The sequence below is a fragment of the Miscanthus floridulus genome, chromosome 5 (genome assembly GCF_019320115.1).
Source record: "Miscanthus floridulus cultivar M001 chromosome 5, ASM1932011v1, whole genome shotgun sequence".
Taxonomy (NCBI): Eukaryota; Viridiplantae; Streptophyta; class Magnoliopsida; order Poales; family Poaceae; genus Miscanthus; species Miscanthus floridulus.
The window spans coordinates 74,987,855-75,003,941 of NC_089584.1; the positions used below are offsets into that span (position 1 = coordinate 74,987,855).

Consider the following 16,087-nt stretch of genomic DNA (forward strand, 5'->3'; position numbering starts at 1 on the left):
GCCGCGGGCCTGCCACCCCTCCAAAGTAGAGGGCTCGGGCATCGTCCAGAGTAGCATCACCGCTGCCGCGACATTCTGGCTAGCGCGATGGAAAATAGGGGGTTGATCGTCCCCTTCGTCGTTGTTGATGTGGCGGTTGACGTCACGAGCCCTCCGCCGGGCTGCTCCGCCATCACCGCGACCCCGTTGCTCTTGCTTGAGAGTGTCTTGGAGCTACTACAGAAGGAGCCAGTCTTGTTCGACCTTGTCCTAAAGCTCACGGAGCTGCTCCAGGTCCATACGTTGAAGTTCCTCGGGGGCAAGGTCCTCGTTCCGCATAGCCCGAGGCTCAACGCATGGAGGTGCGGCACCGCCTGCCCCCTCGAGGGGCAGGAAGCGAGAACCTACCGCTTTGTCCCCATCGCCTGTGCTCGGCATCCCGAGCTCGACGTGGAAGCACTCACGAGTGGGGTCATAAGTGCCTTCATCATCAGAGTCGGAGAAGCCAAAGCAGTAGTCGCTCGCGGCCAGGAAGTAATGCATAACTTCGAGGTCGTGAAGCTCGAAGAAGTCCACTCTAGCCCACTCCTTGTCCTCCTCCGAGGAGTCAGCGTGGGTGTGGGTCGGAGTCGCAGCGTCGAGGTTAAGGGCGAAGCGTTGGTGGTGTCCTAAGGACTCCGTGGGAGCGGAAGCGTAGGTGGAAGCATAGGTGGCGGCGGTATTGCCAAACCCGAAGGGGTACAGGGATGGTGCCATCGTCGGGCTTCACTCCACCGACGTTGACTCCTCAGGAGGTGGCGGGGTAGAGCTTGGTGATAGGGCGTCGCTGCGCGCCATCGGTGTCTTTCCCTTGCCCAGGCTTAAGCTAGATAGGTCCCCAACTAGGGACTCTGTACCAGTAGCCGGGCGTGGGGTGCCAGTGGAGCGTGGTGCATCGCCCTAAGCTTGCGCGGTGTCAGGGTGGTCCCGCCCACATTGTGCCTGGTGAGCGTGATGAGAGCGGCGACCCAGGTGCTACCTACGCCTAGGCTACTGGTGCATGGGGTCGTCATTGGTCGGTGGGGCTCTAGGTGTGAGGAGTATCATATCGTACTCATGTCCTAGAGACATGAACTCTAGGCTCCCAAACCAGATCACTGTGCCGAGACGCAGTGGTCGCATGGGGTTTGCCATCCAGAACTTGTCGGGATGACGAGGCTGACACGCAGTAGGGCCCCTACCTAGCGTGCCAACTGTTAGTGTTTTGGATCGGCGATCCCTCAACCAACTAGTGAAAATGTACTACGTGTCCCTAATCCTGGATGGTGATGCAAAGAGACACAAGGTTTATACTGGTTTAGGCAATAGGTGCCCTACATCTAGTCTGAGAGATCGATCTTGTATTCCTTGCACCGAGGTGCTTGTAGTAGGGGTTTACAAGCTAGGCGAGAGACGGAGCTAGTCCCAGGTCTCTACGTGGAGTGGCGTGAATTGCTTGAGATGTTGATCTTAGGCAGCGGGGAAGCGTGCATATTACAGAGTGTTGCCCATTGCTTGCGCGTGTGTGTTTGAATCTTCGTCTGTCTGTGCGTGCATCTATGCGTGAGCTCGTGTGTCTATGTTCCCTCCTCTAGAAATGGCCCCGGTCACTCCCTTTTATAGTTGAAGGGGGGACAGGGGTGATACATGTGTTTGCTACACAGCATTTTGTGAGCGGAGGTGGCGTGTCCGAGCCCTATAGCTTGCCACTGTGGCAGCATAGTCGACAAAGCGGTCTTGTCCTTGATGCATTGGAGCAACGCGCTGGTCACGCCCGATCCTGTGCGACGTGGGAGCTCCAGTGATAGCTTGACACAGGGCATGGCGGACGACGTGCCAATCGCTGTATGGCAATAGCGTAGAGAGCCAAGGCTCAGTCGGTGACGAGGCCAAACCATCGTGGGGGCTCGGTGGGCGCGAATCCCAAGGCTGCCGAGACCCTAAAGCGGATTGCCCATGCTCGGAGGGAGCAGTTGGTCCCGTACACTGATTCCGAGGCTACAGGGACCCGAACTTAACTCCCCACACCGCGCTGTCCTCAGAGCAGTTGGGGTTAGGTAGCACAGTGCAGCATGGGCGTCAGTCGTGGGCATAGTGCCGAGCACAGGGGCTGGTAACCCCTGCCCCGTCCCGTCCCGGATGACATGGTGTTGATGCGACTCCCATTTCGTTGGTCACTCTGCTGTGTTGAGCCATCGTCCGGCTGACATCGCGGGAGAGGTTAGTCGCGTTAGTTGGACGTGACGTTCTGTTAGGGAAATCGATCGAGGTGGAGGCGATGGGGCTATCGCCGAGCCGGCCTCGAGCGAGGCGGAGAATCGGTACCTCATCTGAGGCTTTACATGCGGGGCCTCGAGCGAGACAGAGAATTGGTACCCCGTCCGAGGCCTTATGTGTAGGGCCTCGAGTGAGACAGAGAATCGGTTCCTTGTCCGAGGCCTTACGTGCGGGGCCTCGAGCGAGACAGAGAATCAGTTCCCCATCCGAGGCCTTATGTGCGGGGCCTCGAGCGAGGAGGAGAATTGGCACCCTGTCCGAGGCCTTATGTGTGGGGCCTCGAGCGAGACGGAGAATCGGTTCCACGTCCGAGGTCTTACGTGCGGGGCCTTGAGCGAGATGGAGAATCGGTTCCCCGTCCGAGGCCTTACGTGCGAGGCCTCGAGCGAGATGGAGAATCGGTTCCCCATCCGAGGCCTTACGTGCGGGGCCTCGAGCGAGACGGAGAATCGGTAGCCTCGGACAAGGTGGGGGTTAGCTGGTAGTTGTCTCTTGGCTTTGATTATTACAGGGTCTAAGCTATTTTTCGGTTTTTGCTTAGGGGACTCCTTTTTATAGTACCCGACAGTTAGTAACATTGCTTAGTTTGTGTAGCTAAGTATTTTGCGCTCTCTAATTTGGCATTAATTGCCTTGTTATTGAGCATTGCTAGTGAACTTAGGAGCTTTGTGCTTTTGCTTACTAGATTATGTAGGAGCTTTCTCGTTTGTGTAAAGTACTAGTTGCATAGGTTTGTGTGACCTTGCAAGCTAGATTGGTTAGGTGAGCTCTATCTAGCCCAAGACCTTCGTTGCCTAATTAGGATCTTTTTAAGGTGCTTGAGAACTTAGATAGAGGGGTGTAGTCTTGCCTAGACCGATAATTTTAATTCCGTATTTATTTCGGTTAGCTGGCGCGATTAATTTTAGAAAGAACTATTCACCCTCCTAGTCCGCCATTTCGACCCTATAGCGAGGCTTGCTAGAGCAGGTGGACTCCTCCCGACGCGGACTCATCCCAACGAGAGCCCTTGCGGCGGACTCCTTCGGCACTCCCTGGACTGCTCCTCGATGAGGCTTGCGAGGGCGGGCTCCTTCTCCCAATGTGGACTCCTCTGGCACTCCCTGGATTGCTCCCCAAAGAGGCTTGCGGGGGTGGGCTCCTCCTCCCAATGCGGACTCGTCCCCACCGTTGTTAGTGTCTATTAAAAAGGTCATGTGTGTCCCATGTATCCTGCGCCAGACGAGCACTGAGGATTGAAAAACAAAGAATGACGGGTGGGTCCTACGTGTCAGTGTCGATTAAAAAGGATTTAAGATCTCTAATTCGAGGGCTCCTACTAGGGTAGATGCAAAAAGCAGGCCCTCAAAAATGAGAGGGAGCCCTCAAATTAAAAGTAGATACCCTGATTTGGAGGCCCTTGCTAGAGTTGCTCTTGGTGTCTCTTGGATTGGAGAAATATTAGCTCTCATACATGAAACATCACTCCGTTCCAAATTGTAAGTCACTTTAACTTTTTTTATACATTAATTTTACTACGTATAAAGATATAATGTATGCCTAGATACCTACTAAAATTTATGTATAAAAAAAGATAAAATGACTTATATTTTAGAACGTATGGACTAACTTTTTTTGGTGTGACTTTTTTTTAGTGTGACTACTATGTTGTGTACCTATATTACTGTTGCTCTAAGAAGACGGTGGAAAAATGGACGAAGAGCCCTGTGAAGAACAATGTAGAGAATGGAAAAAACAATTGGTAAGATTTGGAAGCCCTGCCTTCCTACCGGAACTCGACTTAATCAAATGGAAATGAGAAATTGTCTTCTCCCAAAATCAATCGAATAGTTGTTTAATCATTTAATGGTGTGGAAAAACATTCTTTTCATACTTCTGCATCTCCCAACATGCGAGAAAATAGGGATGGGATGGGGCTCTTGCGTTAATAACTTTGTTTTGTATTGAAATTATGATTTTTCCTTGTTTTTTGACTTTGTGAATTTGCCCCTGTGTTTTCAAAATGAGGCACCACTTTATTCCTCTTTCATTATCCTCCCCTAACGGTGTTAACTTTTATACAATTGGACAAAAATGCCCATGTCCCTAGAGATGACCCACACCCCGTGTTCGGCTGCCGTCTTGTGTGCCTTGCACCGAGCCACGCGGCACCCGCACGTCCCCGCACCAAGCCCCGTGCGCCGCGCTCGCGGGCAGGCACCGCAACCCTGTGAGCTTTGTGCCTCGCGGCCAGGCGCTGCCGCTGCCCCACGCCTTGACACAAGCATCGCGACGGGGCGCCGTTGCTGTCCTGCGCGCGCCGCGCTCAAGAGCGGGTGCCGTAGCCCTACAAGCACTGCGCCCCGCGACCAGTTGCTGCCGCCGCCCTACGCGTGCCGGGGCCCTGCGAGCACCGCGCCCCGCGGCCAGGCGCTGCCGTCGCCCCGTGCCTTGACCCGAGCATCGTGGCCGGGCACCGCTGCTGCCCTGCGCACGCCTCCGTCGTGGGCGAGCGCTGCGCCCCGCAGCCTGGCGCCACCGCCCCCCGCACAACGCGCCCCACGGCTGGGACCGGCCGACGCCCCGCGATGCTTGCTAAGCTGACACCGACCACTCCGGAGGAGAAGCGTGCACCCCCGCTCGATCTATCCGCAACCCGTGCGGTTTGCCTATGGCTGGAGTGGCTGGATGAGCAGGAGGTTGAAGATAAGATGAGGGGCAATATGGTCTTTTTTGCCTCTATTTGCCGGGATTTTGATTTTTTTATTCATTTATTCCATGTCCATCTAGCAGACATCCAAACAAAGGGCAAACGGATGGTTCATTTTAAAATAACAGGGACAAAATCACAAAGTTAAAAAAACAAGAACAAAATCACAATTAAACTATTGGACAGGGATAAGAACACAATTTTCCCTAGTACTTTCCTCTCTGCTCTCAAACCATATGTATCCTAACAAGGGTCGGCAGAATTCAAAATTTCAATTTCGGAGCCCTTCTAGGTTCTGCCGTCTGTGTGCACCTAATCGGGTCCACAAATAGAAGAACGAACCCCTCTCCAAGCCCCACATTCTTTTTTTTTTTTTCTCTACACCGCCGCCTCATCTGCTCTGCTCCCCGAAGCTGCCCAAAGAAATCGAAGTGGGGAACAGATAAGAGAGAAGGGAGATGGCGGAGGCGGTGGCTGTGGCGTACGAGGAGCAGCGGCGGAGGCAGATAGAGGCGAACAAGCGGAAGCTGGAGGAGCTGCAGCTCCACCACCTCTCCGCCGCCGTCAGAGAGGCCACCGCCGCTGCCAAACCCTCGTCGGTGTGTCCCGTTTTCTTGACCGATAGCTATGATGGCCGCCGCCGGGCTGTTTATTGTGTCGCTCGATGCCTTCTTTTCTGTCATTCTCTGGGTATACTTTATCCAAATCGGTTTTTTTCTGCAGGCCAAGAAGCGGAAGGCACGGGTGCCGCGGGACGCCGACGAGGAGCCGCTACGACGGTCCGGCCGACTCGCCAACCTCCCTGAGAAGCCCATGTACCGCGAGGTCAAAGTGAACTCGCCATATCTGCAGGTCAGCAAGTCGAATGCGCGGGTGACGCGGGAGCCGCTACGGTGGTCCGGCCGACTCGCCAACCTCCCCGAGAAGCCCATGTACCGCGAGGTCAGTGTGAAAGGGTCATAGTCTCATAGAAATTAGGGTTCATCTTTTCTCCTTACTTCGTAGAACAAATCGCGGTTTTGAAATCAATGTGATCCAGGATTCGGACGAGGAGAGGAGTTACGCCATCTTTAAGGCTGAGGAGCTGGTGCAAGAGCTGGGCTCCAGCTTCCCCATCTTCACCCAGCCCATGTCACTGTCTCATGTCACCGGAGACTTCAGGCTGGTAAAGTAGAGGAAGCTTCGGTTCGGCACGCCCTGCTGTTTTCGATTATTAGTTCATCCCCCATCGAGGTGAATTCTTGTTTGGTGGGCTTGTGAAATCACAGGGCCTCCCGACATATTTCTGCCAGAAGCACCTGCCGAAGAGTGATGAGATGATCACCCTGGTGGATGAGGAGGATGATGAGTCAGCCACGCTCTACCTCGCAAAAAAGGCTGGCCTCAGCACTGGATGGAAAGGGTTCGCCATCGAGCACAAGCTGCTTGATGGAGATTGCTTGGTCTTCCAACTGATTGAGCGGACAAAGTTCAAGGTGATTGAGATCTATTTTGCATAGCAAGAACGTGTCTGAATCATCAGTGGTACTTGCATGGTGGCTGAGTGTTACAGGGAACTGAATAACAACAACTGAAATTTACGGAATCAAAGATTCTTTAGAAAGAAATATAAATCTGTCTTGTCTCAAACTTGGCCTTTGTACAAATTTATTTCAATTGTTTCCAGTTATCAGATTCAGATGTTATCATGGCCTCTTATCTATCATGTTGTTCCAGTACCATCTGTTTTCTTAAGGACTAACTAGGAGAAATCTATGATTGTAATAATGCTGACCAAGCAATTTCTCTTGTGCAAGTGGTGTAGGTCTACATAATTCGAGCAACTTCATACTTTGAAAGTGAGCATTGATGGAACTAGTAGCTTCTAATATGGTGATTGGAGCACAGGTAAAATTGTCCTTCATTGTTTGAAATGGTTGAATCAGAGTTTCATACTTCTGTTTTTTTTTTTTCCGGTAAATTCTCCCATTTGCACATTGGGTTTGAACTTTCAACTTTTGATCAACAAACTTCAATGTTTATAATCTCACTTCCATTAATTATGAAAATACAAGGACCTATGCTGCTTTAGTGAGGTTATCTTGATCTCAGACACAGATCCTGTGCAGTCGCTACTGCTACTGCAAGATAAGCAGTCATTGCACCTGAACCATCCATACAAGAAGGAACGGCTTGGATGAAAGCTCTTCTTTTTTCCTGTTTTTTTGTATCATTTTGCATTCACCCTCTACTGTCAGCCAGTTCTTCTTGAGTCAAAGAGCAGCAATAAAAAAAAGCATAAATATTACAATAATGCAATTAACACTTGGTATATATTACTCTAGACTAGAGGTTAATGTCCTCTAATTACATTTGCAAAAGAGGGAGCATCTGCTGAACACAAAAGAGCATATGGGTAAACTAAGATCCTTTTGCTTATAGGTTCTGCACTTATTCTCCTATTTTCATGTACAAAAGCTTGCATCACACATCAGCAGACTTGATCTTGCCTCCATAATGCAGCCTGTGACCATAAATAATTTATAGTTGAGGATTTCTCAATTTAATGCAACTTGTATATTTTACCTATACTTACATGTCAAGTTTTCTAAAAGTGCCAGCCATCTATCCCTTCGAAGGAGTGAGGATCTGTGAGAATAACACTTGAATTCTAAAAGGAGAGAGAATCATAGAGAAAAATACCATGGTCAAATTAAATATAAGGATGCTATTTTTATGTACAGAAAAGATGTGCCCGCATACCATAAGAACTTGGTTAAAACTGCTAATTGATTCATATGCTTGCGATTCTAGCATAATATTTCCACTTTCTTCATGTTGAATAGGCTTGCTTATTTTCTTCTTGTTCCCTTTCTTCTTTTTCTTCTGAAGTTTCTCGACCCAAGTTTTCTTTCGTTTTGATCCACCCTTCTGCCTTTATTTCTTCTTCGAACCAGCGACATTTGCAAACTCTTCAGGTAAACTGAATGGTGCTTGAGCACTAGGCTGTTCAACATCAATATGAGTTCCTCTGATTTTTTCTTCCACTTCCTTACTCAAATTATAAACTGCATTTTCCACAAGCAAGCAACAGTCTTCAGAATCAGCAGCTCTTGAAGCCACAGGAAGGAATATTTTGCAAAGGTTTTTGTACTGAAGTGCAGCGTCTAACTTAGGATTTTCCACTATATCCCCCCCTCCCCCATGCATTGTTATGGACTCCTTCCTAGGACGCCACTATAGGCGCCGGACCAGGAGTTCCCCAACTAGTGGCTAGAATGCCGAGCTACTTTTAGAAGCATGCAGTGGCTAGGAGTGCTTAGTTATTTTTAGGCAGCATGCAGATCGTCTTAGAGAGTGCTCATGTTCTATAAGGGCACTGAGTGGATGTAATAAGAGATCATCAAAGAAGAATAGAATCCTCCCAAGCGGGTGGGGTTCCTCTTCGACGGCGGCTGCGCGCGGTTCAGCCGCTGCCGCCGGCAACTCCCCCACTGCGCCATTGCCTCGCTACCCTCTCTTTTCCAATTCTCAATCACAGCTCCTGCTCCACTCTCCCCTGCGTACTCCTCATCACCCACGCCATATCATGCATATCTTCAATAATCCCTTTCTTGCATCTCGTGTCCATCGATTCAAAATGTATCTTTAAGGTAACAACTTAATGTTCACCAAATCGAGACCTTTTAGTGCATGCCTACATAATATACCAATTCTCTATAATAGCCTACAACTACAAGAGACCATCTGATCGGTCGGGTTGGCCAACCATTGATGTGCCTCCAAGAGCTCCAATTGCAATGACAAATTCATTAATTCCATCTGAACCTGCTGTGTAGACTGCCAGGTGCTTTTCATATTCAGTTAGGAAGACTTCAAATATTGCAGGTGTATAAACTTTACTTGCTTGTATTAATATAGGTGCATTCATCCCAATTCTTGGTTCTTTCTTCCTAGATTCAAATTCAGATTGTACCTCCTTCTCTCTCTTGATTTGAACAACAGCCTCCACATGCTTTAGGAATCTAATGATATCAAGATCTGATTTCAAATGGCCTTTTAATGCATTATTCAAACTCTCACTAAGTTGTGTACTTCGCATTCCTAGTGAAAAAACATCCAGCATGTAGCACTCAGCCCACTTCTCTTTCAACCTGTAAATGCTGTCCAACCAAGTTGATTTACTAACTTCGCTTCTCATAGCATCAAATGCTTCTTCAAAAACAACCTTTTTTTCATACTCATACATGCAAGAACTAAAATCTGATAGGATACTTGGGACTTCCTCATTATTAGATTCTTCTTTGTTCTGAGACTCTTCTTCATTAGAACACAGGTGTTTCAATGCATTTTGTGATATATGCCGAGTACACAAACCATGCCATGCACTAGTGAACACCTCAGATACAGCCTTTCCCATAGCAATATCCTGATCTGTGAAAATTGTTTTTGTCTGCTTCTGGTTATGTGTTGACAAAAATGCATTGAATAACCACTTAAATAACCAAATGTCTCATCATACATCAAAGCTGCACCAAAAACCAGTCTCTAAACTGGTTGAAACCTACAAACATACCAAATGGTCTATATTCTTTGTTGGTTCCAAAGGTAGTGTCAGATGTGATAACATCGACAATCATCTTTGCATCAGCCCAAAATATATTAGCTATCTTCTCATCACAATCCATTTGTATTGCATACTGAAATGAGGGATTTTCCACCACTTTATCTTGAAACTATTTTAATAAACTTCCAACCTCACCATACAACATCTCTCTTCGGCGTTTAGTTCGCAAATTATTTTTCTGATCATGATGGGTGTATCCAAGGTTAGATGATCCACCAACATATCGACCAAGAACTCATGTGCTGCTTTAGGTGTAATACCGGAATCATCGACCACCTCAATATCAATAGCTTGATGCTTAGAAATGTTCCTCTGTGATGGCATCAAAATGACTCAGGGGCGGACACAGCGGTGGGGCGGGGGGGGGGGGGGGGGGGGGGGGGGGGGGGGGCTCAAGCCCCCCCTACCCATATCGCAGCAGTGGAACCCCCTGTGGAGCCCCCATGAATTTTTAGGCAAAGTTCTATAGTGTAGGGGGGGTTGAGGCTTAAGATCGAACAGTAGTGTTTGTTCAGCCCTCTCTGAAATATTTTCTGGGTCCGCCGCTGAAATGACTTGTTTGTGCGGTTTGAAGAATGTGGTTGTGCTCAACAAATAAGTCATGTATTGTGTAAGTCCCATTTTCTCTGTCCAAAGTAACGCCCATGTGAACTCTGCATCCTGTTCTTGTTTGAGCTCGATTACGCTTGACAATACAAAACCTTTTATTCTCAGCCCGAGAACCTTGATTTGAACAAACAAATCTACTAGATGTTACTAATCCATCAAGACCACTCATATTCGTGTAACACTTTCGAACATCAAAACCCATCCGAACACCATATGTCACCCAGAAGTCCCAAGCTTCATCAAACCCACCAAATGTCATACCAATTTTAGGAATCCAAAAGGAAGTTGCATCCACTCTGCAATTGATAATATTGTGTCAATTTTTTAGCCAAACTACTACAAACAGAACAAGGGAAAAGAGGGCATGTCCAGGACTGTACATGAGCATGTTCAGAAAAAATGGTCTCAACTATTACAAAATAGATCAAGGACCACAATGTAACAAGAACACAGACAAAATGAGAAAAGGTATAGAGCACAAACCTTGTAGGCAATTCATCGAGCAGTGGATGAGTGTTGTCCCTGGCGTCATTGCCAGCAGCTACTGGGGTGCTTGTCAGCGTGCTCTGTGCTGCGGGAAATCGCACAGGGGCACTGGGGAGCTGCATAGAGCCGGCCGACTTCGCCACGGGCGCCTTGCTTGGCGCCGGCGTTAGCACCACATCGCCCCCGCTAACAGATGGGGTTGCACGCAGGGGCAGTAGCAGCACCTTCATGAGTGGTGGGAAGAGGTGCTGGAGGAGTGAGTTCCATGGCGCGGCAGCCCGCCGGGCGGCGGCATCCTGTTGCTTTGCTCTTCCCAGCAAGAAAATGACACCAAACTCTTCTCCCCTCCTGCCATTTCCCTCCAAAAGAGCTACTAATAGAATAAAGTAAGAAGAAAAGGAAGTCTTCATCCAAGCCATCGCTTCTTGTATGGATGGTTCAGGTGCAATGACTGCTTATCTTGCAGTAGCAGTATCGACTGCACAGGATCTGTGTCCATCTCCTAGATCTCACATTGCAAAGCCATATATTTTGTGTGGATGGCTTCCTTTTGTCCAAGCTATTTGATCAATGTCTGATAGGCATGCAATCAATGCATGAACTGAGCAAGTACTAGATGGTCTGGTGACTCTTTCAACTGATGTAGATTTTTTTTATTGTACCATCGCCTTTTCCTTTCCTGATTCATTTCATTGGTACTTGAACTCTGCTCCACTTTTCTCTTGTAGGTTTGTAGTAGTAGTTTACAGTTTACACAATTTCATTTCTGTACTCTTTTTTTTTGGTAAAATATTACTTTTTCTGTAATTTTAGCAAGACGTTTGTGAGTATTTGTCAAAGCATATTGCCTTAGCTGTTGTTGGAACGCTGATAGCTTGGCACATTGTCTTCTTATTCTTAATTTGACATGTCCACATTGAACCAAAGAGATGTTTGTTTCTAAAATTTACTGTACTTCCATTGCAAGTGACTATCCTTGTTTGACTTCTGACTGTTTTGTAGAAATTAGTGAACGTTACACAATTTTCAGGATGATGAATACCTGTCCTGATGTTAACATGTTTCCTTGTTTCTTCACTCAGTTATGGAAGCAGGTGCGTTGGACAAGCTCGCATGTAGAAATTGCTGGGTGTCTTGAACCTTTTGGGTGGCAGAAAATTAGCTGATGTATAATTGTTTACCTAATCAGTATCTATCGGCTGCTAATTTGTGTACTTCTTGGGCTTACCAATTGCACGGTTCAGAAACCTGCACTATGCAAGGGGATGTTGATGGCAATTGACCTGATTTTGTAAATCATTGATGCCTGTCCTTGTTTCTCTTGGATCCATTTCAGTGTTCAATCAATCCTGTGTGGTTCATTTTCTTATAGCTACTACCACCATTAGTGGCTTTGTGGTTCTAATATACAGACATATGGTCTTGTAAATTGGACCAGGCTTTCTCATTGCCAGGAACTTGGTTTGTGGGCGGAGGATTGTGGAGGTCGTAGGGAAAAGAGGTGAGAGGGTTAGGGAAAAGAGGTGAGAGGGTGAGGGACTGGCTGCCACCAAAGACCCATAGTCGTTGCTGGAGAGGGATAGCCAGGTGGTGTGGTATAAGGCTAGAGAGGGACTGGCTTCCACCAACGACCAGTATTTGAGAAGTTTTTTTGTCACTAGGTTGGTCCGGAGTTCATGCTACCTAAACTTTCTAGGGTTAGTTTGGTTATATGCCATGGGAAACCGAACTAACCGAACATTTAGACTATGTTAACATAATGTGTACTTTGATCTATTATTAGTGATGTAATATTCATTCTAGTAGGCAGGGGTGCAAATGGTATAGATAGAAGTTCAAATCCGTACGTACCCGAGTCCAGATATTCAACATCCGGTATCGTATCTATTCCTGTGTACTCAAATCACATTTTTGTGGTGTCAATCGCCCTATTCGCTTAGCTTATAAGCCGTATTTTTTCAGTCAACGAACAATATTTTTTTCTCATAACAAATCAGCCAATAGTACTTTCAGCCATGGCTTATCAGCCAATCGAACATGACAAATATCCATTAGTATCTTATCCGATATAGCTGATACTATCCTTAATTGAATATGAATTCGAGAAACATTGTACCTGTAGTTATCCAACCATATCGGACCGTTTGCACCCCTATTAGTACGTTTATATGCATCACTCTTATCACTTTGTTTATTCTATATGCAGTATTGTCAATTTTGCTTTGAAATAGGAAAGATGTTGCTAAATTATGATACTTAGTGCCTGCCTTTTCTGGCTCAGTTAGTTTGGTCATGACCGAGATCGAACTGAAGTAACCGAGACTGAACTTGCTTGGTCATGAGTTTTAAAACTAACCAATCACTCTCCATTTTTAGATGACTGAACTTTCAAAATAACCGAAGAACCGATTGTTCGGTTTGGTCAGACCTAACACCCACCCCTAGTGTGGTAAATCCGAGTACATCCTCTCTTTATACAGTCCTAATTTCTTGACTCCGTGAGGCAACTAGGAATTTTCTTTACAACTCAAACTCTTATATGTTTTTTAACTAGATGAACTAAATCGTCTTTAAGAGAGAGTTTGCTCTAGTTATTCTAGGAGCACAAGCAATCTATCACCCTTTTATAGATCAATGGCTAGAAGGCTTTGTGTAATCTTGACTATTTTCTTCTTGACTTTTTTGTTTCTTAAACTTTGGCATGTTGTTGTATAGTTTTAGATTTTAATAAATTTCAGTAGGGGTTCCAACCCCTTCTGTTTCATAAAAAAACTCTAAGACTCCTTTAAGATGGATACTGATTGGTTTAGTAAGATTGTCAGATAGGGAAAGCAGAGGCCGCGCCACTTGCTGTACTCAACGAGGGAAGCCGCCGTCCTGGCCCTTCTCTTTGCCGTTGGGTCAAGTGGGCTGGCCTAGGTTGCGCGGCCCCTAGCCCGAGCCCATGACACTCATATTAGTGTATCTTGCTTGCTTGTGCATTCGAGTTGGGTGGCTCTAGAGAAAGTGAAAGTGTCGTATGGTTTGGAGTAGCCTCCCTTTTGCAGTTTAGGTTTGCAGCTCTACAGGCGAGTGTGAAACGATGATCAGAGATGTACTTTCCCACAAATATGGACATTTGCTCTTAAGAAGGTTTTGCTACCCTTTGAAAAAAAGGTTTTTCAAAATTTCGCGCTTCACAATTATAGGAATAATGCTCATAAAGATTTTTTTAATCTATACCATTAGATTGTGTGCGGAACAATATCCAACAATGCATGCCATTTATTCATTTAAATTTCGTGCTTCACTTTTTATGGGAATAATGCTCTTAAGATTTTTTTTCTCTGTTCCTTGATAAAATTATATTGAAAAAGCGCTCACATTTGTTCCTTGTTCTCTTGTAAGTGAAATTTGACAGTGCTTCGAAAAAACCAGAACCCTCCATTTGGATAGATTAGAAAGCTATAAATTAAGGAGAACCAATATAGAGGAAATTAAGTTGTGGGCCGAAACCTGAACTATGTAGGTCTAGAACCAAAAATATATATGTCAAAAATTATTTCTAAAATAAATTTAAAGGGTAGAATAGTACTTTCTACCCCTTATCTCCCTGTACGAGCTCTGTGCCTCTATCTCCTTGTATCCGCAGCTCCCTTTGTCGCGGTGGCCACCTGTCGGGCGTGGCTGGCCCGCAGGTGGGCGTGGGTGCTCACCGGCGCGCGGCCCCCATGAGGACACCTCGATTTGGTCCTCCAGGAGGAGGCCGTAGTCGTTGTCGGAGCTCACCGCCCGGATCAGGCCGTCCTGGATGATCCGCCGTCAGAGCGTCTTGGGCCTGTGCGGCCAGTCGAAGGAGTTGACGACCTTGAGCGTCGCCGCGTCCACGCCGCTGTCCATGTTGAAGCCGATGGACACCTCGTCGCCCAGGTAGTAGGCGCTCGACCCGCAGCGACGTCCGCAGACGCAGCAGCGACTTGGCGCGGTTCTACGTGATGATGAGATGCGCATCCGGTTCCAGTCTGCAGCAGATCAGATCGATCGAAGTGCATCCATAGCGATGGCGTGGCGGCATGCATGCAAACGATGCAGAGATGAGCGATGGTGTGGCGGCATGCATGCAAACGATGAAACGATGCAGAGATGCGGGTGCTTACTTGGTAGTGAGTGACTAGTGGTGAGGCGGCGCTTGAGGGTGGCCATCCAGAGCACCTTGGAGACGGAGGTTCTGGGAAGGAGGACGAGCGCGGTGCAGTTGACGGCGGCCATGCGGAGCGCCTCCTTGTCCTTGGTGTCGATGTCGGCGAGGGGAGAGACGACCATGCTGGGGTTGTGCATCCGGACGATGCCCTGCATTCTGCCGTAGACGGCCTGGAGCACGGGCACCTCGTAGCGCAACGGCCCGGACTCCGCGCAGACGCCGATGCCGAGTTGAGACGGCGGCGAGGCCCTCACCGGGTCAAGTATCCCATATTACCCTTAATTACTTTTACTTATCCTCGAGGTATTTTTCCGGCCAAAAAAATTATTTCACGGGTTCCTCTCTAGCACCGTAACAAAGCTCCTCTTGTAAATCTAAATTTTGAATCATCTCGTACCTTCTTTTTGGATCCACAAATCTTTCTGCAGGAGCGATTGTTGCCTGCAAGCAGCCGATGGCGGACACCGTCATATCGCCATATTCTATCGGTGCCTGAAGCCTTCCTAAACAAAATGTGAAATCATCACTGCTGTCACTGAGCTACTGACCTCGGCCTGATATCCATGCCGGTCTAGTGCACTATTGTCTGCCATAGTGTGAGCAAGTTTGTTTCTGCTTGTAGCCAACTTCTTGTGAAGAAAAAGGAAATCGACGTCAGTTGCTCCGCTTGCGAGCTTCTCCGACATATGCATCGGAAAATTGATGGACCAATTGCATAGGATATCATAAGCCGATATGTTTTTCATTTATCATATTATCGGCTGGTGAAATAAACCTATTTCCCCTAGGTCAGCACCATGAATGATGTCAGATCGGAGCCACATTCGTTGGAACCATCACATTCCATTTGATTGTTAGCCCTCTGTCGTCGCGATGGCAATGCCAAAACTTTCTGTCTAGCAACACAGGAAAGAGACTTGGCAAGCTTACACTACCGGAAACAGTAGTTTTGCCGTGTGCCACGGACACTCGGCAATGCCCGAAAAACACTCGGCAAAGGATTTGCCGAGTGTAACACTTGGCAAAGAGCACACGACATCTACAGTACCGGCAAACAACAGCTTTGCTGAGTGTTTTCTGTCGGGCACTCGGCAAAGACTTTGCCGAGAGCTAAAAACGACACTTGGCGAAAAAAAAGTACGTCACGGAGTGGAAACGGTCACGACACGTTTGCCGAGTGTCAAATATTAGGCACTCGGCAAAGCTTGCCTTTTTGCCGTGTGAAGTTTGAGCCCTCGGCAAA

General features: G+C 47.5%; 1 protein-coding gene across 2 annotated transcripts; it reads left to right on the plus strand.

The window, feature by feature from the left end:
• Positions 1-5,315: 5,315 nt before the first annotated feature.
• LOC136450087 (B3 domain-containing protein Os06g0194400-like) lies at positions 5,316-11,992 on the plus strand. 2 transcript variants are annotated; one of them, XR_010758258.1, is made up of 6 exons: positions 5,316-5,562; positions 5,687-5,905; positions 6,003-6,128; positions 6,232-6,438; positions 6,760-6,850; positions 11,747-11,992. XR_010758258.1 is itself a non-coding variant. In XM_066450367.1 (6 exons), exons 1-5 carry the CDS (start codon positions 5,422-5,424, stop codon positions 6,810-6,812), a joined length of 738 nt encoding a protein of 245 aa, XP_066306464.1. In that variant the 5' UTR covers positions 5,316-5,421; the 3' UTR covers positions 6,813-6,850; positions 11,747-11,992. The 2 variants fall into 2 exon arrangements, 1 of the variants encoding a protein (XP_066306464.1); XM_066450367.1 differs by having other exon boundaries at positions 6,768-6,850.
• The last annotated feature ends 4,095 nt before the right edge of the window (positions 11,993-16,087 follow it).

Coding starts and splice junctions, on each gene's coding strand:
- LOC136450087 (XM_066450367.1), top strand. CDS start 5,422: ATGGCGGAGGCGGTGGCTGTGGCGTACGAGGAGCAGCGGCGGAGGCAG. Junction 5,906..6,002: donor AGAAGCCCATGTACCGCGAG/GTCAGTGTGAAA, acceptor AATGTGATCCAG/GATTCGGACGAGGAGAGGAG. Junction 6,129..6,231: donor TCACCGGAGACTTCAGGCTG/GTAAAGTAGAGG, acceptor GTGAAATCACAG/GGCCTCCCGACATATTTCTG.